The sequence below is a fragment of the Acipenser ruthenus genome, chromosome 5, assembly GCF_902713425.1.
Source record: "Acipenser ruthenus chromosome 5, fAciRut3.2 maternal haplotype, whole genome shotgun sequence".
NCBI lineage: Eukaryota > Metazoa > Chordata > Actinopteri > Acipenseriformes > Acipenseridae > Acipenser > Acipenser ruthenus.
This window is the reverse complement of record NC_081193.1, coordinates 67,009,135-67,034,672: the sequence shown is the minus strand read 5'-3', so window position 1 is coordinate 67,034,672 and position 25,538 is coordinate 67,009,135. Positions and strand designations below refer to the sequence as shown.

The following is a 25,538-nucleotide window of genomic DNA, read 5'->3' as shown; positions in this document are numbered from 1 at the left end:
GTAAGGAAGGTTCAGTTCAGCATGCTGTGGTATCAAACAAATTTGTGGCAAAATTAATAACACAGACACACGTTTCTCAGACACTACATCAAAAAACAATAATGAAATGAGCATTGTTACTATTAAAATACAAGTGCCACTCCATGCATGCCGTTCATCGTCATTAAAGGACAGCCTCTGCAACCTAACACACTGTTGTCTTGGTGTACTTCATTCCTTTTGTTCCATCTAGACCCTTTAAGTCGTCCGATCTGGTTTTTCTAGACACTCAGATACATTCCAGCTTGGGAGGGGTTTCTCAAGGATGGTCCCCAACCCTTTCAGAATGCATCTCCACAAATAGAAAGATTATCTGCTCCTTCATGGATTTTAGGAATAGGTTAAGAAATGGTATAACAAACGCATGATAAATATCTGCTTTGTTAAGAGAGGGCTAGGCTTCTTTTGTAAACATGCACATTAAAAAAAAAAAATTAAGATATTCAGCCTTCAAAGTAGTTCTGGTTGAGTTACATTTTTACAAATATAAAACCTTGTATAGCAGCAATAACATTAATAAGGAAAATATGCATATTTAGCTACAGCAACATCTTAATAAATCGAAGATCACAGCCAAACTGTAAATAGGGGGAGGGTTAGGAAGAAAAACAAGACAGATATCAACAGTAACTAAGTAAAAGGCTTTATATACACAAATAAAATAATAAAAAAAACAGCACTTACAAAATTAAAAAGGGTGTTATTTATACTGTCAGACATCAACAGTGCTAAAATATTTAGAGTTAAAACTACTTTTATTCAACCGTTGGCTTTCACCTAGAAACCCACTTTGGAAATGTAGATTAATTGGCAACACAGGCTTGCAATGCAAGTAGAGCCATACTGTCAAGTCAGCTGCCCTACCCAGTTCTTTGTTGTCTAAATGAAAATGCACTGATTACAGTACGACGGGTTTAAAGCTTCACGGGTCCAGTACTTCGATTATTTTCCAAATAAAATATCCGAGACAGTAAAAACAAAATACAAAGATATTTTAATTGCTGCTGTTAAATCGAAGTTAACTGTAAAAAACATACTGATTTAGTGCGCCCACAACATTTTTTATTTTTTTATTTATTTGTTTTATACATATTAATCCACGTGCACTTTCGTCTTTCTGATATTAATTCTCCAGTCAAGGCTCTGTCATTGTTTGAAAAGTAGCATTCTGGTATATACTGAATGTTCCTAAACCTATTGTCTGCTGCGAAGCAAAATTGCTGAATCAGCTATGTTTATTTCATCAACTAACACGTAATGTGCTAAGCATATAAACTAAAGGGGCTACAAGACATTAAAGCGAGATGCCAGATCAACTCATCTCTTTAAAATATCTATATAATATCTATCTATATATATATTTTTTTAAATACCCCCTCCCCCAAGCTGAAATGTCAATGTAGTTGTATTTATGTTGAACGCCTTAAACATAAATAACCGATTATGAACAGAATACAGCTAGCTGCATGTGTAAAAAACTTACAAATAAATAATAAAATTACTTCTGCATAAAAATAATAACCATCGGCCGAGTAAGAGACCAAACAAAGGGATTATCTAATAGCATAGACATTTAATTTTCAGGTTGTTGTTTTCAGAGACCACAAAGGAGGGGCCTTGCACATAACAACAAAACAGTCGGCAAACAGCAAAAATCACATTTTAAAATGTCACGGCATCCATGACATAAAAGTTTGTTATTTTTTAATTCAGATACACGTGCTTTTATTTCACACATCAAATACATCCCATTAGCAGCAGAGGCCTGTTTGTTTTAGCTTTAAAACTGGTGGTGCTTATTAATTGCAAGTCTTTCCTCCCCCTAAACAGTACTAATCACCAGACCCCGGATCATGGCCCAAACACAAACCACTACCCCACTGTCCCCGGTTCTACCTGTGGCGGTGTACCAGCTGCCAGCGTGACTCGCTTCTCTGCACACCACTCGGTTTGACATCTTAGTGCCCGAGCCGCCAATCTTGGTCAGTTAAAAACCCGAACAGAAAAAGTTTAAAATAAATAAAAAAATAGTAATGAACAACACAAATAAAACAGGGGGTTATATGAACGAATATGGAATAAAAACGTAAGAAAACAAACGCCAGAAACTAAATTGAAATAATAAAAAAAAAAGTAAACAAAAACTTTAACTGAAAGATTGGCTTTCGGAGACGGTAAACAAAAGCCCGGAAGCCAGTTATTCTACTTGCTGCTGGAAGCACACTGTTCACCGTTCTTGGTTTGGTATAAATCGGCTACCATGCCGTGGGAGCGCTAGGGAGTTCTCATTGGCTCTGAAAACTGTTTGAGTGCTCTGATTTGTCACAGTATCTAGGCAGGTAAGAGGTGTTGTCAAGATTGGCGAATGGAATTGCTTAAGGCCAAATCGATTGGCTAGTTGAAGAAGTCGTGAATGTTTTGGTTTGCTAGAGTGGGTGTGGGCGTGGTTGACACTGAATGGCAGCTGTACTGTGGTTCTAGTTTTGATTGGCTTGTTCTGTCACTATGGTCAAAGGGAAGACAAGAGGCTCAGAGAGGTTAGTAATATACGTCAGCGGGTAAACAAGAAATATACAAATTTAAACATTTTTTGTGAATTAAGTCAGACATGCTTCATGTACTGAAGTGGTTGCCGTTCACCTAGGGGTACCATATGGCTCCAGATTAACCGGACGCTTTGAGACAGACCGGAATTTCAAAATATCCCCTAAATTGAAAGTAATTCACGTATAAATGAGCTCCACCTTTGCTGAGATTAATCCTGCTGTGGTGGAATTGCTTGGGCGCAGCAAACAATTCACACTGATCAGCTGATTCTGATCAGATCTTAATGAACGAATAGCTAATTTATCGATAGAGCAACGAGATGATGATTCATTCTTGGTATAATACAATTATTTGACGCCTGCGTGTATTTAAGCACCATTATTAATTGTAGCTAAGGATGGTTCATTTACACCTTCATTTATTTCAATTTAGGGGCAAGTTTGAAATCCTGTTCTGTCTCACAGCGTCCGGTTAATCTGGAGCTACATGGTAACCCTAGTTCACCCAGAATCTATAACAAGGGTGCCAATTTAGGAAAGGTCAAGGATCAACACACAGGCACTCTGTGCAAATGTTGTGTCATTGAGTTATTTCAAGATTTTGTTAGCATTAATCTTGTGTTACTACACTGTATAGGCCTATTTTGTGCCACCATCAACTATTCTGAAAATGCTTTTCAAAATAAAAAGGAAATTCAAGGTATGGTTACAGCAGTAGGGAAACATAACAGAGCTGCCATTATGTACTTCAGCAACAGTCTCATAACATGCAGGTAATGGTGGATTAATGGCTTGTTGTAATGCTGCAGTGGGGGAAAATAAGAAACTTGGCAGATTTAGGGAACAATGAGCGACTTACCCCCAATACCTCTTTTCCACTACACAACATGGGCACCGTTTGCCTATCAGAGGGTTTCACAAGATAATGTGAAAACCATTGCATTGATGGCATCCTTCAAATTTCTTAGGAACCAATTTTTTTCACATTACACTTGGATGTGGTGTACAAACAGGTACATTTCTTACCAATCCAATAATGTATCCAGTCCTTCTTGGAAAACTAATTCTTCTTCCGAACCAGCTTTCTGAAGCATCCAAAATAAAATCCAGTGCCTCTGCTTCAGTCAGAAATCGCCTTTTTAGTAGATGGTATAATGACTGCACAACTCTTCCATTGATGCGGCACTCTGGGGCTTGTAGTTTCATTCAGGTTTGTCTGAATTGCGCAGGCTTGGTCTTGTTTTAAGCCCCAAAGTGTGTTGTTTCCATGGAGTTCAAGTTCAAACCGCTGCCGGGTTGAAAACAATTGGCTGGAGTATATGCCAATCATATACCAATAAGCGCGCTGAAATCGTCTGGGAAGCGATGGTGTTTCTGCTCGCGAAAAAGTAATTTATAATAAAGCGACATCTTCAGCGACTGTGCAATGGAACTGGTTCTCCTGAAAATTATGGCCACCTCTACCGCTAAAAAGAGAAAGTATCTCAAATCATACATTAAGTACGGTTTTACCAGGCAGCATCATTAACTGTGGTATTGAAAACCAGCAATGTGTCAGCTGAATCGATGAAACCAAGTAAACTGCAGTGTCATCTCGAAACCAGACATCCTGAGCATACAAATAAAAACATTGATTTCTTCAAACGAGGAAGCGACAAAGAAAGATGATTCAGATAGAATTTTTCAACACCAAATATTCTCAGCTGTAGAAGCCTCTAATGTTGTGTCTACGAATTGCTCATGCCAAGAAGCCGCATACTTGGTGAGGAATTTATCCTGTGACAGCACTGCAACTGTCTGTCGGCTACAATCCACACCGTTGCAAGCTATCCACTGTTCCTGGTCGTGTGACTGCAAGCAGCCCAGACACAGACACAGGGCAGACCTTGGTGCTTTGCCCTTGGTACTTGGTGTTCGGTGCTTCAGCGCCCCAGTGTCTAGGCCTCAACATCCACGGTACCCTCTGGTCCTCGGTGCTTCGGCACCCTTGGTGCATTAAAGCCTCGACGCCTCGGTGCCTTGGCGCCCTTGGTGTTCAAGTGCTTCCCAACATCAGTGGCTTCGTGCCTCGGTGCTCCATAGCTTCAATGCCTCGGTGCCTCGAGAGCTACACACCTCAGTGCTTCGACGCCTGAAGGCCTTTCGAGCCCTTTGCAGTGGCACCTTTGGTGCCGCGCTGCCCCAGAGCCTCAATATCTCGGTGCTTCGACACCCTCGGTGCCTCGAGGACTCCATGCCTCGGCAACTTTGAGGCTTTTAAGCCCTGTGTATCGGCATCCTCGGTGGCCTTGGTGCCCCTGCGCCCAAAGCTTCGGTACCTCGACACCCTCGGTGCCTTAAGGACTAAATGCCTTGGCGCTTCGATGCCTTTGAGGCTTATAAGTTCTGCGCAGCGGTACCCTCTGTGCACCGACGCACCATAGCCTCAGTACCTCGGTACTTCCACACTCTCGTTGCCTCGAGGACGACACACCTCGGCACTTTGACACCTTTGAGGCTTGTAACCTCTGCGCATCGATGCCCCATAGCCTCGGTACCTCGGTGCTTCAATACCCTCGGTGCCTCAAGGTCTTTTAAGCCTTGCTCTCCAGTACCCTTGAGACCCTCGGGTCACTTGTGCGCCATAGCCTTGGTATCTCGGTGCTTCGACACCCTCGGTACGTCGAGGACTCATCGACTCGGCGCTCACGACAGCTTTGGTATACTTTCCCAAAAGTATTGTTTTGGCAGTCATCTTCGAATTGAAAGGGAACTGAAATTGAAGATGACCGCCAACCTTTTGAGGTCACATCACTCGCATTCGCAAGTTCAATGCAAAAGATACTGAAGTGACTATTTATTACCTCGGAGGTGGGACCGAGGACATCACTCCACGGAGGGGCCTATCGGCAGCTTTGATATAAAATGCTCAGCAAATACCTGACAAGCAGACATATCCCAAAAGTATTGTTTTTGGCGGTCATCCTCTCGTTCAGGGAACCAGGGTTACATGTTTTTAATCTTAAGTCTAAAAGCAGCAACAAAAGGCACATTTATTTAAAAATACAGTATAAAATAGGGTTATACATTTTCCATTTAAAGTACATATGCCAAACGATATATATATAGGGGGCCGCACTCAGAGGCTGTGTAAAAGGGGTCACCTATAGGGGGACCAGTTTTTAAGACCATGAATTTCATTTTTGATGACTTGGTTATGTGGGGTTTTTTTTGTTTTTTTTTTCTTTATATTAACATATGGATATTACAAATAATATGAAGTGAATGTAGTGCATGTGTTGCCCATTTTACCCAAAACCTCGCTCATAAAAAATCCTTAAATTAAAAATCATCTTCAATTACATGCAAAAGATAAGTACAGTGGGCGTTTAAATCGTTGTCTTTTTCATTTAAAAACATAAACGACTCATCTTTATTAATGTAAATACAACGCATTGCAATTGTAATAAAGTGCGTCCAGCATAACAATCCTCAATAAAGAGTGGTCAGTATCTGACAGCCTACTCAACACTGGCCAAATGCATTGAACCATATTGATTCAGACCACTGCAAGAATACATTTTTGAAGTAAAACGTAATACGCACGTTTCTCTTTTATGGAACATGGTAGCAATAAGAAAAAATGTATATTCTGGCGTCCTCGGCAGTGTATTCAAGCTATAAAGTTAATAACACCATTCCTAACGTAACTTTTTCCCTCACCCATGCAAAATAATGTATTTAACAACATACATTAAATTTAAAAAAAAACAAAAAAACGAGTATGCTTATTCACACTATCACACAAATGTAAGTATATTACTGTTTAATAGGTAGGTATTTAATAATATTAATTATACATATTTTTTAAGAAGCTAATTATCGTATTTGTTCAAGTGAATTTAAAACCAATGTTCCAAGACAGAAACGCCTTTTCTGAATCTATATTAATCATGTGACATCTAGTCAGACTGCAATCCTTCCTCAGCTGATTTTTGAAGCATATACTTCCTGTTTCTGGTGCTGATGGAAGCAGTTTGTTGTGTAAGTAAATACCACCGTATTGGTGCTAAAGCTGCAATAAATCGAAGTAGTAACATGCTTGTGGGTATATTTTAATTAGCTAATTAGTTTCAGTAGCGGTGTTAAAGTTAATAGGTTGTACTGCTGTATTTGTAGTTTAGATCGTGGGCATACGTCAACAAGCAGTTAAGTAAACGATTTGTAAGGCTTCGTTTTGTTTGTCTAATTATGTTTTTGTAAGAAACATTACGACCGCTTTCAAAATTTCAAGGCCATTGTTGAAAGTTGTAAATATTAAGCACCATTGGTTTCTTTATAGATTGTTTGTAGTGTTACACGGTTATAGTTATTTGCTATATATATTTTTAATAGAAAAAATATATATTAAATGGACATGTTGACAGTTCATATATGTGTGCATCCTGTGAGTTAAGCACTTCTGAATGGTAATGTATGAAGGACTTTGCTTTCTGATTCATATCCCAGGTTGCTTTACTTGTGATCCAGACTGCCACCATAATACTTCGAAGTTGAGTTAGGTACTGGTTACAGGAATTACATTTGACTATCCTGAATGATCCTACCTGTAGAGGAGATACAAGTGAAACAGTTTTGACTGTCTCATATGGTTTCCAACAAAGCCCTTTAATTTGTTATGTGCACAAAGCAAGGGTTTCCTTTTGATTCAGATGGAGTGTGTTTTTATAGATGCACTTTTCTACAACTTCTGAAACACTGAAGTTCATATTTTTTAATCTAGTGCAAAAGCAGTTGTGCGCCACTTCTGCACATACAAGAAGTATAAATTGGTTTAGCATAAAAACATAACCACCAAAGTCAGTGTGACAAAACATAGAGGATTGAAGGTGCCCACTTGAAGACCCCAGAGATGTACCCTACTGGGGAGACCACACTGTAGTTGATCCCCGGAGCCTGCATCACAGCCGTTGTGTGTGCTGATGCGCTAGGGAGGCAAAATAAGCTTATCCCTGGAGCCAGCATTACACTTCAGCCATCAACACCAGGCAGAAGGATACGTCTTAGTTGGTGCTTATCTTGGCGAGAGCCGAGTTCAAATCAGTTTGAAGTTTTAACATCTACTCTCATGAAATGGAAATCTGCTTAACCCAAAGATTAGTGATTTACTGTCTTGTGGCTTTGTAGGTTTCTTTTAGAGTTGATCTAGCCTGCTGAACATTACCTTCATGAATACCTCAGGCAGTGAAGAGGAATTTTGCAACGAAAGGACTTCATTGATGACAACTGAGAGTCCCCCTTTATCTTCATACCATGTTGAGACTGGAATATCAAGCTTGGAGGATACACAGACCAAAGCGGTAGGGATTGTTTAAGTTATGGGGTGCTCTTTGTTGCGGTGTGTGTTTACATTAAGCGGTTCCCCAGTACTTGTAAAAATGTCACCAACACAATTACTAAATGTGTACATTCACAAACATGCTCCAGGGCTTGAATTTCAGCGCGGATTGCAGGAATCGCGCATTTTCCAAGTTGCTCCCTCGTATCTGCAATTTTTCAGTGCGGGAAAGTATTTTTCACCCAATATAGAATACCTGAAACACTACAACAATCTATAAGGAAGTTGGTGTCCGTGTCGAAAGCACTCTGAGCCGCATTTTGAGTAGTTCTGGTTTAAATAAATAAATAAAAGTAGTGCTGGATATTTTAAGTACCACAAGACTTTATTTTACTTGTACGTGATTCTCGGCCGCTATATTTAAGGATTATAGAAACTCAGTACACTGCAGTAAGTAAACAGTTTAAAAAAAAAAAAGAAAGAAAAAAGAGACGATATTAAGTCTAGGTGTTGTTTTGCAAGCGGTGACTTTCGCTTTAACCCGAAGGCTACGCACATATTACTCAGGCAAAGCTACCTACCTGGTTCATGGCTTGTTTAAGTACAGACTCGGGGCTTTCCAAAGACGTATTCATTGTGTGTATGCGGTGCTGTCCTTACAAAGGTACCACCAAATGTTCCTGTCAGGACACTGCATTCTAATTGGTTATCATATTATAGTTAATAAAACAAGGAATAATCCTCTTTCCAACACCAAAACCCTAAACCTAAGATCAGTATCCTATACTGCAGCCATTACACATCTAAAGTAGTTCATGTTTGGCAGTGAAAAAAAAAAAAAGTGACCGGAGATGCTGACTTCCTCAGTTGTCCTGACAGGAACATTTCGTGGTACCTTTGTAGGCACTGCGTATGGGTTACTCCTAGCAGGAACTACGATCGCCTGAAGTTAAGCCTCTCATCATGTGACAGAGTTCACAGCTTAAGTTTAGTTTTGAGCCTATTGCTCCATAGCAGCTAGACAGAAAGGGGTGGCATCGTTGGAAAGCTTAGAAGCTCAGCTGCGCACACAAAAATGAAATTCAAGCCCTGATGCGCTGTGCATTTACCAATAAATATCATTTTGCAGAAGGACAGCCTGTCCCTGTGCTTAGTGTGTTTTGTAGGCTCACAAAAAACAGAGATGCTTGGAAGTGGCAGCAAGTCTCTGATTTGTTGTGGACTCTCCAGGATCCTTTGGTTATACACATCTCTTTGCTACTTCCTTAGTTGGTTAGCTCAACCAATACTCTGCTCTCTGCGTGCAGCCTCGGGAAAGAGACACGCAAAGCATTAAAGATCCTTGCATGCCTGTGTAGATGTAACAGATTTAATATTTCTGAATAACATAATAAAACTATGAAATGTAAATTTGGCATGATTTTAAACAGTTTTGAAGACACATTTCTTTTCACCATTGGTGAGGGGGCTTCAGTACAGCAAATAGCACTGTTACTTTTTTAGACTTTAGTCTTTTTCACAACTGACATTGAACATAAAGAAGCAGATTTCCATTGTTGGGTTTTTACCTTAAACTTTAGACTGTGATGCTTTAAAAACCACAGCAAGTTTTTCCATGTCATTTTCCATGTAATTCCCCATTCATGTAATTGGCGAGGGATGTGTGTGTTACTGATAGGCCTTGCTTTTGCTTGCCTTGTAGCGTTGTCCAATCACAAATGAGAGCAATAACAGGGAAGCACGCCATGAGGGTGTATCTGTAGAGCGGGACTCCACTGCAGACAGTGAGGATGAGGAGATGTCCCTCAAATATGGGGCCAAACACGTCATCATGCTGTTTGTCCCCGTCACTCTCTGCATGATCGTGGTCATCGCTACTATTAAGTCAGTCAGCTTCTACACTGAGAAGGGTGGACAGTTGTAAGTAGCCACGCTTGATTTGCTTATTGTACCTTTTAAAATAACTGTTAAAAACTGTGCTCTTTTGTAGAGATACACAAAACAATTATTCCGATTGAGCAGGTGATGACAGCCAGTCATTTTTTGAATGTTTGAGATGGTGCTTTTGCATGGTGTGACCCTCCATCCTTAAGTTTGTAATCATAAACATGTACAATTAAATTCTCTCTCTTTTGCTGTTTTCAGGATCTATACTCCTTTTACAGAGGACACAACGTCTGTGGGACAACGGCTTCTCAATTCAGTTTTAAATACACTGATAATGATCAGTGTCATTGTTGTTATGACCATATTTCTTGTTGTGCTTTACAAGTACCGCTGTTACAAGGTGAGTGTATGTGAGTCAGTTCAATCTGTGAATCACATTAAAATCATTTATAGTTAAATAATTTCCTTTAGTCTTGTAACTTGCTGAAAGGAGACTGTTCAGATTTTCTTACGATTTTAAGAATCTTTGGCCTAGATTTACTTGAAAAACATTCTTTAGACAACACTTGAATTAAAGCCTTGTGAATAAGGGCCATTAATAGCTTTTTATTCCACTTGGAAAACTTTAATCTAGTGTAGTACCATATATAATGTTTTAAATCTAAAATACATGTTTGCTATAATGTGTGTTTCTTTCAAAACTGCACATATGAGACCTATAGAGCAAATTTTACGACAGGTAAGATTTATTATTGTGTTAGTTGCAGCAATTTTAATTGTAAATTATGCAGATCAGTACAGAGACTGGCACCCTGTGTTCCCTTGATTGTCAGCGCTTTCAAAATTTCTTGGTCAATCCTCAAACATCACAAACAGTATCAAATCAGTATTTGTGTCAATTTGGTTCTATATCATTTGTCACCAAATTTTTCTAGTTGGGGTCAGACTGAATTTAGTCGATATGACACAGGTACTTTACTGCACTACAAATAAGGAAATATTGTTTGTCAGTCTTGTATGAATTTGTGTTTTTTCTGTTCCAGTTTATCCATGGATGGCTGATCCTCTCCTCCCTAATGCTCCTTTTCTGGTTCAGCTTTATGTACCTAGGGTGTGTACTTTTTTCTTATCTTGTAAAATACCAGTTTGAATGAAAGACATATATGCTAGCCACAATTATAATCCACGATCTGTCTCATAGCATATAAACACCTTTAGCTGTGTGAGGACGTCTCTTGTTGTATGAGATGTTATCTTGTGCACCCCCCCCCCCTTTCCCCAATCATGAATGTATGAATGTATATTTAAATACAGTATAGTTTACAGTATGTGAAAATGATACTACTAAAATACAATATGAAATAGGATACAACAATTTTGCATTACAACAAGTTATATCTACAATTATATATTATTAGTGCAATAGTGCAAGGATAGTGCATCAGCTGAGGATCCAGTAACGTGGTGCGTAGGTCAGGTGAATACAGGGTATAGTAGGAGGGGTCGAGCAAGAGATCTAGAAGTGCAGTCTAAACAGGTGGGTCTTGAGGAGGTGGCGGAAGGCAGTGAGACTTGGCCTACATGTGCTGTGTCGTGGTGAGACTATTAAAAATAAAGGTGCAGCCGGAGAAATATGTGTTTTTAAAAGTTTCAAGCGATTTCGGTAATATTTTCTTTGGAGAAACTAATGTCATGTTCAGAAAAATCTAAAGAAAGAGTGAAGTTAACAGGGTGATCCATTTTACAGAAAGTACCAGGTATGTATTTTTAACATTGGTATTAGGAGTGATGTTCTATGAGTGGTATGACATCATTACAGAGGATAAAATGTACTGGAAGTTTGGCAAATACTTCATTGTGATTGGTTGATTTATGATATGTGATTTATAAATGTAATCGTTGTGCAATGCAGTCACTGAAACATTTCACAGGGTAAAGAGGTGACCAGAGAGTGCCCAAATGCTCCACCTTGCTCTCCTGAAAGGAACTTTAAGTTCACAAAGCTAATAAAATATTTCCCTAAATGCTATGTTCATTGTGCTGCCATTCCCCATGTAGGTCTCACATTCTGGGTTTTAAGTCACACACATCATGGTTGACATGTATTTTTATTTTAATATATAATGCAGTTTTGGAAGCAACAGCAGCCAAGCATTGATGCCCTTTGCAGCTATATCACAATTAGGGCTGGGGTGATGCTTTTTACCATCAATGCATGATTTTTCAACGCAGCCGATGCATCGACACAATAAACATTTCGTCAAAATTAACATCTGTAATAAAGGATAATACAGTGGTAAATTCAGCTGTGGCTGAGAACTATGGGCTACATATTCAAAGATTTTGCACATTTGTGCAACGTTTATACAACGCTGCTCATTTTGTGAATATCTTGCATATATTTGCAAATCAGTGAAATTCAAGAGAGTTACAGGGAAAATGCTACTATCGCTGCAGAAAGGAATGCATTTCAATGAATCTAACCAGGAAATAAATCGCAACTCGGACTACACCCACAACTGATGCAGTGTAGTTGCTTACAAAGTGAGGCTCAAAAAATAAAAAAGTTAAACTATGCCCAGGATTGACTAGCAATGGTAATCAATTAATTCAGAGCATCGATGGATTGATGCATCTCCCCAGCCTTAATCACAATGGTGATGCAATCAACACCAGGAAGAACAAGTTGTGCAAAAGTTCCAAAGAGGAAGTATAGTACTAGAAAAGTGTGAAAAAGCTGCAATCAAATAGCTTTCAAATGTTGTGTTATAAAATAAAAATACTTTTTGCTTATTTCAAACACAGGGAGTTGCAGTGACCTAGTTAAGATCTTAAATGCATCTTATTTTTAAATTCAAGTGCAAAGTTAGAGGGACTTTTTTCTGAGCGGAATAGAACTATTCGGATTTGCAGCTTAGAATTTATTTTCTTTCCTCTCAGAGAAGTGTTTAAGACCTACAATGTGGCGATGGATTACCCAACCCTGGCTCTTGTCATCTGGAATTTCGGGGCAGTGGGAATGGTCTGTATTCACTGGAAGGGCCCCCTGCAGCTTCAGCAGGCCTATCTCATCATGATCAGTGCGCTGATGGCCTTGGTCTTCATCAAATACTTGCCTGAGTGGTCTGCGTGGGTCATTCTGGGAGCCATCTCTGTTTACGGTAGGATGTAGCCGGATGTGTTGCAAGCTACAGTTTATATAAACCATCAAAAGTGCATCTTTTGGTCAAGCTCAGTTTTCTTGAGTTGTTTTTCTATATGCTTTTGATGTTGGTTATGGAGACCTTTCATAATTAGTGTGTTATTTATACCCTTTATTTCATACCTTGTTTGATAATGGTAAAAGTATAGCACCACATGTATAAAACTAAACTAAGCTCTTACCAGCTCCTTGAATAAGAATCCAGCTGTTTCAAGAAGAAGCTAGAAATGTTAATGGCAGGTTTTACTTAATTGTTTAATATATTTTTACAGAAAAAAAACTCTGAATTACAGTTTCTGTAGGAATCACTTAATTAAACGTGCTTTTTCATTGCAGATTTGATAGCGGTGCTCTGTCCGAAGGGCCCTCTGAGAATGCTGGTTGAAACCGCTCAGGAGAGAAACGAGCCAATCTTTCCAGCTTTGATTTACTCCTGTAAGTATTAACCTGGCTTATATCCAGTAGTGTTCAAAAGTTTGGAAACAACAAATGATTTACAGCAAGACTAGGGGTGTGTATTGTATTGCCCATTTTTACTCACTCTGACCCTTAACTTGCAAAGTACCCTGGTATCTGAAATATACTGATTTTAATGAGCAATACGTCTCACAAATTCAGTGGTACTCTAAATATGATTAATTTACTAACAATGTTCTCTTTTTACCCAAATTATTATTTTTTCCCCTTAGTGGTGACTGGTACAATATTTAATGTAGTGTTGTCCTTGGCAGTCCTTAGCCAGAAACCTATTTTTGAGTGTAAAATGAAGAGAAAATGTAATTTCGCATTGATAGTAAATGGATTATATTTGGTGTACCACCGCACTTGTGGGAGAGACTGTTCATTAAAATATCCTGTATATTTTTAAAGAAGAGACTATTTTCTATTCAGAGATACAGTGCTGCGGCTCTTTATGCTGCCGATCAGGTTATGAGGCGGTACAGTCATAGCTCCCATTTTTCCTGCGTAATGCCATTACACTAACACTAGTATTCTTGTTATAAGGCGGAACACAAATAGCACGGTCTCTTAACTATGGCTCCCGACTACAGCGTTATAAAGAGGGAGCACTATATTTAGTGAGTAAGTAGTCTGAGTGAAGTCATCTGAAGTTAACTCCCCATCCGCAGTTGTACTGCTTTCCTAGAAAAAGGAGAACGTTTTGGGGTACTATTCTACTTGAGAGATGTATTGCTCATCTAAAATATTTAGCATTTTTAAACAAGAAATGATTATCTATTCAGAGATACCAGGATATTGGGCAAGTAAGAGGCCTGAGTGAGGAAAAATGGGCAATACAATCCCCACCCTGAGTCATGCTGTAAGTCATTTGTTGTTTCGTAACTTTTGAACAATACTGTATATCTATTTCTGTTAAACAATAGACCGAGATACATTAATCACTGATAAAGCAGTAACTTTAACTGTATACAATATATAAAGGGATTTTTTTTACATAAAATCTATAGAAGACCCATTTTGCTGTTTGCCTCTTAGAATGTTCTTTTAGGTGAGATACCACGTTTTTCTATAATATAGCAGTTACAGGCTAATGGTGTTTATAGGTTTCAGATCCAACAGGTTTTGAAATACTGAGGTGTGTTAAAACAGTGTTGTTGTATCCCTCTCTCCAGCGGCAATGATCTGGATGGTTGGAATGACAGAACATTCAGCTGTGCAACAGCCTTCCCACCAGGAAACGAACTCGGGTCAGTTTTGATATGCAATTAATTTTCATTGCTTTCAACACTTGTGCTTTTGTGAAACGTTAAAATGTCTATATAAAAGTAATTATGAAGAATGTCTATCTTAACAGAGTGCTGCCTTGTAGCAACTGTGGTCCTGGAAGGCCATTCCACTACAAGTTTAATTAGCTGCAGTGTCCCAAAACTGTGTGCAATTTTACACTAAAATATGATACCTGATGAGTGCTTTGTTCTTCCTTGGCTTAGTCATTTTTCATCGGAGACTTTAAGTTTTTCTGACCAATCTGACACTGTCATTCTGAACATGTTCAGTGCTTGTAAATTTCAGTCATTGACCTTGGATTTATCTTGAATGACGGGCGCAATTAATTTGAGAAAGTCTTTCATTTTGTTTAACTGTATTAATGTGTGTCTCAAAATACCAAGATGAAGAAGTAGGCCAGAGTCACCATGACAACACAGAAGACAACAGGAACATGGTGGTGCCAGAGACTGAGGTGCATGGAGCACAAAGCAGAACAACATCAGCAGTGGAGCTGGAGGAAGAAAGTGAGTTCACAGTTTTATGTTTTTATGAATTAACCATGCATAAAGCACCATGTAATCAACGCTATATTTTTTACAAAAAAAAAAAAGGTAACATTCCCATTCGTGGATCATTTTAATTAGCAGTTTTTAAACTATAAATAGCCTGGCTAAACGGCAGTTGGGAGTTCAGTTCGAAGTGACAGACAAGCAAACCAAGTGCAAGAAGGAGAGCAGGTCGGGCGAGGGGAAGAGGGAATGGGTTCCTCTCGCAGCTAAAAAGTAAATACAGTAGGAAAGATAACCACGTAGTAGGCCTAATATTTATTTAGTTATAAAACAAATGCTGAATAAGATGTCTGTGTTATAAAGTGCCAGCGCAGCTTTTCTTTAGTTCAGATACTGTATCAAAAAGGAGAGACAGAAACGGAAGTTACACTGAGAAGTTGTATTACTTGCTCTTATTGTATTACTTGTATTGTAACGCTTGAAATGTTTTTGCTTACGATTGTAAGTCGCCCTGGATAAGGGCATCTGCTAAGAAATAAATAATAATAATAATAATAATAATAAAGTTGTTTGTAGTTTGAACAACACCGGTACTGTATTTACTGTAGAAATATTGCCTGAATCACAAGTATAGGGAATTGGGGGACATGATGTAGGAGCGTTATATCCGAGGCGCGTTATAACCGATAGCCTTATAGCGAAGGAGCACAGCATTTGTAACACCGTGTTCTATTGGGTGAGATATGTGGGACTATATAAGTTTTGAGTGCCACAATTACAATCCTGTTTAATTTGACCAAACTTTTATTTAGGCTGGCTGTTTACTGCACTGTACTTCATCAGAAACCAGACTATGTTTAGATTCAGTTATAGGCAGTGCTCCCAGATAAGCTGTGTACTGGCTGTCCATTTTGCTGCACAGCTTGAGTTCGTATGTTATCAAGCTTCTTGTATTTTTTTGGTTTCAGGCGTCTCATTGGTCAATTGTGAATATACTGCATGCGGTAGCTAGAGAAGGGATCATAGAAATGCTGGGAGAGCCTGCCTGAAAATTAAAAATAAATTAAAAATCCATTAGCTTGCAATGCATGTTTATGACTGGTGAATAAGCGTATGGTTTCTCGCAGTTGTCTTAGTCCCCCTCAACCTAACCTACCAATTTAAATATCAGTCAACCAAATTTTTGGATACATCTATACAATAAATACAATATTTTGTGTTTGGAGAGAGTCTGGTTGCTTTATGTTGCTATAGTTAGGCAATCAATAAGGAATACAGGATTATCATTTTCTAAGTTGCATTAGTGCAGTATCAGTACAGTTTTTAAAATAATATTTTCGACATTTGTTTGTTTTTAAATTTTTAGGGAGAGCATCTGTCGAATTGGAAAGGGAGAACAAAATTTGTTTTCGTTTAACTATATAGTATGTGCATGCAGGCCTTTTGTTAAGTATATTCCATCTGCAACGTTTGAATTAAAAAAAAAAAACAAACAAACAAACAAACAAAAAAGTTTCTGTGTATTTGCTTCACAGCCATATTGTTTGTGGTCAATAAAGCAAAGAATAATTGTTGTTTTTGTACAGTAGTTCAAAGTAACATTACATTTGAAATGTAAGGCTATAATTAATGCATACCACATAAGTTAGCATTAAGTATATAAAGTATTTATTGAAAGTACTCATGACTTCATGTTTAATAAATTATCCAATTAAAAGTCACTTTACATCTGCCATTCCCTCCCAGTTCATGGTGGTATATACACTTGGCATTGGATAAAGTCTAGTTAAAGATAGATAGACCTGGACCCTCCGAAACAAGCATCAACCTTAGAAATGGCTTTAATTCAATTTTAAACAAGTGTTGAAAGATTTGACATTGAATCTAATATTAGCTATGGTAACTCAATATTTTAATGTAAAACTTAAATATAATTAGAAAATAAAAAAAATAAAAACATTGTGTACATTGTTAATACAAACTGAACCGTGTCACGTTCAGCATTCTGTCTCAGGAAGTTGGCAGCACTCAGCAAATCTATATTTGCACCGGAGAAGAAAATCTCTCGCTATGATTTGAAATGTTTCCCTATTTTAGATTTTTTTAAGCATATTTCATGTCTGAAATTAAAAAGATGTTGTCCCGAAGGTGATTGGCTACTCTTGTAGTTATGCTGCATGACTGTAAAATGATCAGCCCTTATGTGAGTACTGCTGTAAAATGATCAGCCCCTATGTGAGTACAACTGTAAAATGATCAGCCCCTATGTGAGTATTACTGTAAAATGATCAGCCCCTATGTGAGTATTACTGTAAAATGATCAGCCCCTACGTGAGTACTACTGTAAAATGATCAGCCCCTATGTGAGTATTACTGTAAAATGATCAGCCCCTATGTGAATATTACTGTAAAATGATCAGCCCCTATGTGAGTATTACTGTAAAATGATCAGCCCCTACGTGAGTACTACTGTAAAATGATCAGCCCCTATGTGAGTATTACTGTAAAATGATCAGCCCCTATGTGAGTATTACTGTAAAATGATCAGCCCCTACGTGAGTACTACTGTAAAATGATCAGCCCCTATGTGAGTATTACTGTAAAATGATCAGCCCCTATGTGAGTATTACTGTAAAATGATCAGCCCCTACGTGAGTACTACTGTAAAATGATCAGCCCCTATGTGAGTATTACTGTAAAATGATCAGCCCCTATGTGAGTATTACTGTAAAATGATCAGCCCCTATGTGAGTATTACTGTAAAATGATCAGCCCCTATGTGAGTACTGCTGTAAAATGATCAGCCCTTATGTGAGTACTGCTGTAAAATGATCAGCCCCTATGTGAGTACTGCTGTAAAATGATCAGCCCCTATGTGAGTATTACTGTAAAATGATCAGCCCCTATGTGAGTATTACTGTAAAATGATCAGCCCCTATGTGAGTATTACTGTAAAATGATCAGCCCCTATGTGAGTATTACTGTAAAATGATCAGCCCCTATGTGAGTACTACTGTAAAATTTATAACATTATTTTATGTATTCTGATTGGTCCAAATAAATACGCATACTAAATATTTGAAACGCATACTAAATACTGCGTTTTTGAACTGGATGGCCTTCCATAGCTTTGTGGGATTTAGTTATCCATCTATTTGAAGTTATTCAAGGCTAGTTGAATTAGCTGACATACCCATACGTGCGCTTTCCGGAGCAAGTCTATTAGGCTTTTTAGACATTCCGAGTTACACCTGATTCTACTTGGTGTAACTTTAGTCGCTACCCTTTTAAAAGCGAGAATGGCAAAAAAAAATTCGAAGTGGTTGCGGTGCAGGTAGAGAGGAGAATAATGAGGAGGGGAGGTATACTTTTGCTAGATGTATACCAACCCTGTATTTGTTTTTTGAACCAAACAGGTGATCAGATCGTTTCTGACTAAATACACAAGCAACATTGGATTTATGTGAGGAGTTATCAGAGGATTTGGAGAATTCCACAATGGGCAGCTTTGCCATTCCTGTGGTAGAGAAGATAACCACTGCGCTAAGATTCTGTGGGGGGCTTTCAAAGTATGGAGGATATTTTATGCCAAATGAAAAATAAATACATAAATAAATATAGAAATAAATAAATGTCTATTTATTTATGTATGTATTCATTCATTCATTCATTCATTCATTCATTTATTTTTAATTTTGGTATAAAATATCCTACATATTAAAGATCCATCGGAGACAACTCGGGTATAAGCCAGTCTGCAGTGTCCAAAATAGTGACTGAAGTGACTGCGCGTAAATAAATATATATGCTTTCCAAAAACTACACCGTTGTCACCAGGGCCAACACAAGGATTTTTGCCGCCCTCCCTTCTCACCCTTTTTTAAAATTGTGTGTGTGTGTGTGTGTGTGTGTATATTATTATGTCCCTCTATAGTGTTCATGCTGCTACCGGTCATCACAATCTGTAAATTTAGGCTTTTACTATAAATTACAGATCGGTTCTTATGTTTGCTCGTGCATTAGTCGACCCCCCCAACTTCAGTATTGTGTTTTGGGTTTAAATTTCTCGACTTATACTCGAGCAAATATGGTATCTAACTTTCACCGACAGGTATGCTTAGATTGGAGACTATGTGCACAACTTTTCACCACATAAGTATATCATTTGGAACAACAGAAATATAAGATATAAAAATAAATCTTATCTATTTAAAAAAACTGGGTGGAAAAAACTTTATTTTAGTTCACCGATTATTGGATGAGGAAGCATTTCCTTTGTCTTACTCAAGATTTATGGAAAACATATAACTAAAATGTTTTGAGCAACAGCCTTTTATAAGAATCATTGTCAGGGTAATTAAATGAAATCCAATAATGCCCCTCCCATTTGAATATGCAAGTAACTTCAATCCGTCCTTTGCTTATCAACGGGCTCAACAACCCACGAGCCTGTTCCCAGGATAGACCATTTCGCACCGGCATGATCACGTCGCTCCCCCAGAGTTCCCGTACTTCCAGATTTAGGACTACACCACTGCTCATGATATGGTTCCATAACATCAGCAATAAATTTTGCAGAACAAGAAACAGTGATCTAAGATGTTGAACATTTTACGACTAAATAAATGTAAAAAATAAAATGTAATTATGTACCGTATTTGCCGTCCCCTTCAATCTGCCGCCCTAGGCAGCCGCCTCTTCTGCTTATATGGTAACCCCAGCCCTGGTAGTCACAAAAAACTAAAAAAATAATTGTATACAATTGTGGCGATTCAACACGTTATTATTTTAAGCGCTTCTAGAAGCTGAAACGTTAAATTGACTGCTAAAAAAATAATCGATTGTTTTCTAAGCAAAAATAGTGACAATGAATGTGGACATTACCAAACCGAAATGGATGATGAAAAAGAAAATGTAGAAAATGAAAAAGAGCAGTCTGATTTATAGTCAACGAATTGCAAAGAAAGCGAATTGGAAGAAGTGCAAGAGGGGCCAGTGCGTAAAAAAAATAAAATAATTGTCTTATATTTAAGGTAAGGCAGTTTTATTTTTGCGTTAAGTGCTCCCAGCTACAATGCTCTGCCACCCAGCTGTACAGAATTCCTGGGGAGAACCCTGAAATGAATAACTGCATCAACAAGTATTTCTACTTTCTCCTACGAAAAGTTAGGTTTTAAGTTGTTTTTTTTCTCCAAAACCAGAGGCAGACTGTACAGTTGTATTGGGGTTTACAGGCATTATAAAGCACAGCTTGTGCTTTATCTGTTTTTTTTGGTTTTTTTTATTTCCCAGAAACGCAAATGACCTTTACAAACACCTAATGGACTAAATGTAGGTGATTCTGAGCCCTGACTGCTCATTATCATCCTAATTGATATTCTGCCTAGTCAATGAGCACGTTCTTTGACCCATCTAAATCCAATGTTACCTGTAGGAGATAATTTAGTCATCTAGACAAGCATAAGTGATTTAAATGCTTAAACCCCTAATTTATTTACGAAAGTCAGGCCTATACCAACCCTGACTACACCTGCGTAAAAAAAATACATAACTTTAGTCAATTTAGTCACATATGAAAATAGGGCCCATAGTGTCTAAATTGGAGAGTAAATTACTCAATGACCCAAAACTTTATCTGGAGTGCTGGTCATAGGAGTACAAGTTTCCTCCCTACGCCAATAATTCTTGCTACTCTTTCTGGATATCTTTCTTTTGATATTTGATATTAAAAGCTTCAATTAAAAATAAACTTAAGAAGAAAAGGCATCCCAATATGGTGTTATTCACGTCTGATTAGGAGGGTGTGCATGTAAATATGTATGTTCATATGTATCTGTCTGTATCTATGTATGTGGTACCATAAAACTGCAGTGTGATCTTTACAAGCTACAGGGAGCATCAAACGTAAAAGGAGACGAGGCAGTCGAGGTTGTCTCCAGGCACAATCTAGTTATAGCTTCCTTGTCAGTTTAGCATCTTTCCCAGTTTGAATTCAGCACATGACTCATTCAGCTAGTGGATATGCTGCTGTTTCTATATAGTTTCTTTACAATGTTTTTATCCAAACTGTATCCAAACAGCATTTAAAATCCTAATGAAACTGGAAGGCAGAGGAATTCCATTTCTCATATTTCCTTAAGACCCTCCTGTAAAAGATTAGCAGATGAGATGTAATGAAATCTGCGCTATTATTTCCCCAGGAGGGATCAAGCTTGGACTGGGGGACTTTATCTTCTACAGTGTCTTGGTGGGGAAAGCTTCAGCCACAGCCAGCGGAGACTGGAATACAACACTGGCCTGCTTTGTGGCTATTCTAATAGTGAGTTGTAGCCTTTGAGAGCATATTTAATGTCTTCTATTCTGGTCATTTTTATACTTGGCTTTCTGTATTTTGTGTTACATATTATCAAATAATCACATATGTTTTACTTAACTACAAGAGGTGTAAATATTTAATTATACAAATAATGTATGAATGGTTAACCTTGTGCTGTTGTTATGGGGTAAAACAGTTCCCCACATATCAATGAAACTTGGCAGTGTGTGCACCAAATAATGGACAACCATGGGTCATAATAGCTGTCATTGCATCTACTGTGTTTGCACCATTTGTCTTGTGGAATCATTGAGATGACATTGAAAGTCACTTTATGCAGCATTTTTACACCTCTTGATGGATGTGATTATCCAAATCAGCTGGGAATGGCATATAATGGAATTTGCATATGTGCTCCTGAAGCAGAAATGTGCCTCTGACCACATCCTGTTGTTTCTCTGTATCTGCAGGGCCTGTGTCTTACTCTCCTATTGCTGGCTATCTTCAAGAAGGCATTGCCTGCCCTGCCCATCTCTATCACCTTTGGGCTTGTCTTCTATTTCTCCACTGACAACCTTGTCCGGCCATTCATGGACAACCTCGCCGCCCACCAGTTTTATATTTAATTTTGAAGGCTGCTTGAAAACTGGATATCAAAATCCAGTCCAGAGTCAGCCCATTTGGTATCATCATTGTGCCAGGTAGCTTTTTATTTGGGGGAAATACATAATTGCAGTTATGTATTATAATTTTGAACTGTATGTTACTTTTAGATATATATAAAATTAGATATTTAACATGTATGTCATTTTCTAAATGGCTTGTTACCCCTGGCATTGAATGCAGATCATAATTGGACCAGACTATTTTTGACACAGGTTAATAAAAAATGCAATAGTGCAGGCATTCAAGCTGTAGTGTCCCACAACCATGTATAGTTAGGTATCCACCATATATGTTAGTAAATCTGCAGTTTGAGATTACAGCCCCCAAAACTGTAAGGTGAAATTTACCAGTGACCTTATATCATCTGCTTGGTGGCCATATTTACCAGGGGTATGCAGTTACTCAGAATTAAAATAACGCAATAATATGGTTTTCTAGTGGCTCACCATATAAAGGCATAATGAGCCACACAGTCAGGGGAGTGCAGGTGCACGTCTTAGTGCCAAGCTGCTGTTCTTACCCCGGCTGGCTTTTGTCCACCACAGCTGACATCTGCATTTGAGCTCCTGAGTGTATAGTAATTTGGATTTGTGGTGGAATCGGAGGAAACCCACTGACCTTCAGTTCTCCTGGTTTGTGGTGAGGGAACATAACTGTACATTCTAAATTGGGGAGGAAAAAGGGGAAAAATAATGAGGCACTCTAAATTTAATAAACAAATGTGTTTTTGGCTTATGAGGAGCCCATGTTTCTAGCAGTTATTCCGATTCTCTGAGTAATTACCTTTAACTGGTTTTAAGTTGGAAGATATTAATTCAAATGGAAAGTAACTTGTTTGAAATTTAATTAATTGCACAAAACGATATCTACACAATTGAGTACCAATAAATGATAATGAAACCGCATCTTCTGAAAAAGATGTAATACAAATTAATCTGTGACCTAACCTGTTAAAACAAATACCGTATTACTTCGAATTAACGCCACCCTCGAATTAACGCCTCACTCAGATATCAGCTTTTCAATAGACGCCGCCCTTGAATAAACGCCGCTCTCAATAAAGAAACGGAAAGGTATTTTTTTTCTACCCCTGCTCAAAAAATAAAGAAAGAAACGCACAACTCTGCCTATGTACACGACCCCCCCGAAGAGACTGCAACCTCAATCCAGCATGTAATACAATCTAATGTACACCCACCTTAGTAAGCAAATGTTATTTTATAGTGCAGTCCCTGTCAGACAACCCAAGATTAACTACTTGCAGCACAGCAGTCCTTCACGTCCCTTCTTTTCCAGCAGAGTTCAGTGCCAACACAGCAGGGGATAAAACAAGAGCTGTCTGTTTACCGCGTCGTCAGCTTGGATGGTGAAAACTTAAACTCAGAGTAACTTGGAGCTTTGCCAGTCACCCTAAGCGCTATCCGAAAGCTGGCTGAAGATATCTTCTTGTAGGTGGTTTAGTTGTTTTGTTTTTTATTCAATTGGAATTTTACTCAGTCTTGTACAATTATATAAAAAAGAAAACTTGCTTACTATCTATGAGAAGATTTTGTTTCGGTTTCTCTTACAGAGAAATTACAAACAAGCAGGTAAATTACAGTAAGAAAAAAAAAATCGAGTAGGATATATTTTAGTTTTAACAGAAATCAAACTGATATTCAGAGGTAATATTTTTCGTTAAGAAAAACAACTGCATCACACTCAAATACCTTTCTCTCTCCTCTTCTTGTCCCGACCCATAGCAACCAATACACACTCCTGATTCGCTGGTACAGTACTCCCCTGACCTCCCAACTCCCACCTAATAGGCTCTCGTTAACTGTCAGTAAATGTACTGTATTCAAGCCCCAAAAACACACAAGAGTATAGTGCTGCAGATCGGAGCCTCTCATGGCGCTGTTTCTAAAATGCCTTAAATCATTTAATAAAATATTGCAGTGTTTGTAAAGCATAGTATTATTAATAAAGGCCGCCCTCGTTTAAGGGCCGCAGTCATTTTGATCAATTTAAAATAAACAACGCAGCTCCAAATTGAAGTAATACAGTACATGTAAAAGTAATCTGTAAATTCCCATAAATATCTTTTTTTTTTTCAAATGCACCTCCTACAGTGTCAAGTAAATCTAATGTCAATCTTTTTTTTATCAGGTATTTAACAGGTTTCTTTTATCTTTTACTGTAATTAATAACTGCTCACTTGGAGTATGCTAAATGGAATTGCATGGAAAATCTGACTAACAGCACACCCCTAAACTACTTCATGTTGCTGTTGGACATTCAACACCTCCAATTTAAAAAGACATTGAATTAGTTACAAATAATTGCTAACTCAGTATGAAACTGTCTCTGCACCGTGCCATAGGGGATACTTTAGTTATATAAACACTAAAATGTGTTTTATACAGTAGAATGTGATTATTTGGTGTCTGGCTAGTTAACCACTTTAATTCCACACATCTATACACTTGACACATTATAAAAAGTAGAATTGTTTACATTCACTAAAGGAAGTTTTGTGCACCATGAAATGTCCCCTGTTCCCCTGTGTTTGTTTATTAGTTTATATTTAGACATGTCTGTGCTTTTTGTACATGGGGGGGGAGACTCTGTGTTGCAGGGGCTTTTCTTTTTTCTTCTGTCTAATTAGTGAATTGACCAGTTCAGCACAGATGGGAATCAGTGCAGTGGTAGTGGTAGTGGTAGTCTCTGGTTTTCTCTCTATGTTAATAACTGTATTTAAAATCTAAAACCCTAAATCTATCTTACAGAAATGGTGTGTCAGGAAAAAGATGAGGCTTATTCCATGCTGAAACTATGGTAGCAGTACCCTAAAAGTAAGAGAGAGGTAGCCAGTATCGATAGGACCTAAACAGAACATTAGGAAGAGGACAGGGATGAACCACTTATACTAGCCACTACCCATTTCACATGAGCAGATATAACTTGCATATTTTTGTTGCGCACCCACCATGTTTTATACAAGGACAATGGTTTATGTCATGTGTGATGACAAAGTGCCTAGTGCTCTTCTTTTAACCAGACATCCCAGAATATTGAGGCTATGCAATGAATGTTCAAAAGAAACAGGTGTTGCATAACAGTAATGAAGGATCTATAGTTTTATTCTTGTTTATATTGAAGAACCTATATTTTATACTGTGTTAAAAAGTTGTAATATTTTAATTTATTTTATATCCCCATAAGCTTACCTGTTACATTAACTGCAAAATTGTGTATAAAGTGGCATTTCTTGAATTGTGTACTTCTCTTCTTTTAACCAGACATCCCAGAATATTGAGGCTATACAGTGAATGTTCAAATTAAA

General features: G+C 38.0%; 2 protein-coding genes across 4 annotated transcripts in view; one reads left to right on the top strand and one right to left on the bottom strand.

Moving 5' to 3' along the window:
* LOC117402265 (protein MEMO1) overlaps nucleotides 1–2,293 on the bottom strand; it is a 31,836-nt gene extending 29,543 nt beyond the window's left edge. Inside the window, exon 1 of the mRNA XM_034003239.2 lies at nucleotides 1,936–2,293. Within this exon, the coding sequence (XP_033859130.1) occupies nucleotides 1,936–1,996 (61 nt within the window). The 5' untranslated portion in view covers nucleotides 1,997–2,293. The remainder of the gene's footprint in view (nucleotides 1–1,935) is intronic.
* A 186-nt stretch (nucleotides 2,294–2,479) lies between these two features.
* On the top strand, nucleotides 2,480–23,900 carry LOC117402569 (presenilin-2-like). Of its 3 annotated transcripts, none has more exons than XM_034003861.3 (11): nucleotides 2,480–2,576; nucleotides 7,752–7,924; nucleotides 9,605–9,822; nucleotides 10,048–10,189; nucleotides 10,833–10,900; nucleotides 12,730–12,950; nucleotides 13,328–13,426; nucleotides 14,626–14,700; nucleotides 15,124–15,246; nucleotides 21,432–21,550; nucleotides 22,018–23,900. In XM_034003861.3, exons 2-11 carry the CDS (start codon nucleotides 7,793–7,795, stop codon nucleotides 22,171–22,173), a joined length of 1,353 nt encoding a protein of 450 aa, XP_033859752.1. In that variant the 5' UTR covers nucleotides 2,480–2,576; nucleotides 7,752–7,792; the 3' UTR covers nucleotides 22,174–23,900. The 3 variants fall into 3 exon arrangements, with proteins under 3 accessions (XP_033859752.1, XP_058880391.1, XP_033859751.1); XM_059024408.1 differs by lacking the exon at nucleotides 2,480–2,576 and adding an exon at nucleotides 6,534–6,608 and having other exon boundaries at nucleotides 15,130–15,246; XM_034003860.3 differs by lacking the exon at nucleotides 2,480–2,576 and adding an exon at nucleotides 6,534–6,608.
* Nucleotides 23,901–25,538: the final 1,638 nt, after the last annotated feature.

Coding starts and splice junctions, on each gene's coding strand:
- LOC117402569 (XM_034003861.3), top strand. CDS start 7,793: ATGAATACCTCAGGCAGTGAAGAGGAATTTTGCAACGAAAGGACTTCA. Junction 12,951..13,327: donor GGGAGCCATCTCTGTTTACG/GTAGGATGTAGC, acceptor TTTTCATTGCAG/ATTTGATAGCGGTGCTCTGT. Junction 13,427..14,625: donor TCCAGCTTTGATTTACTCCT/GTAAGTATTAAC, acceptor CCCTCTCTCCAG/CGGCAATGATCTGGATGGTT.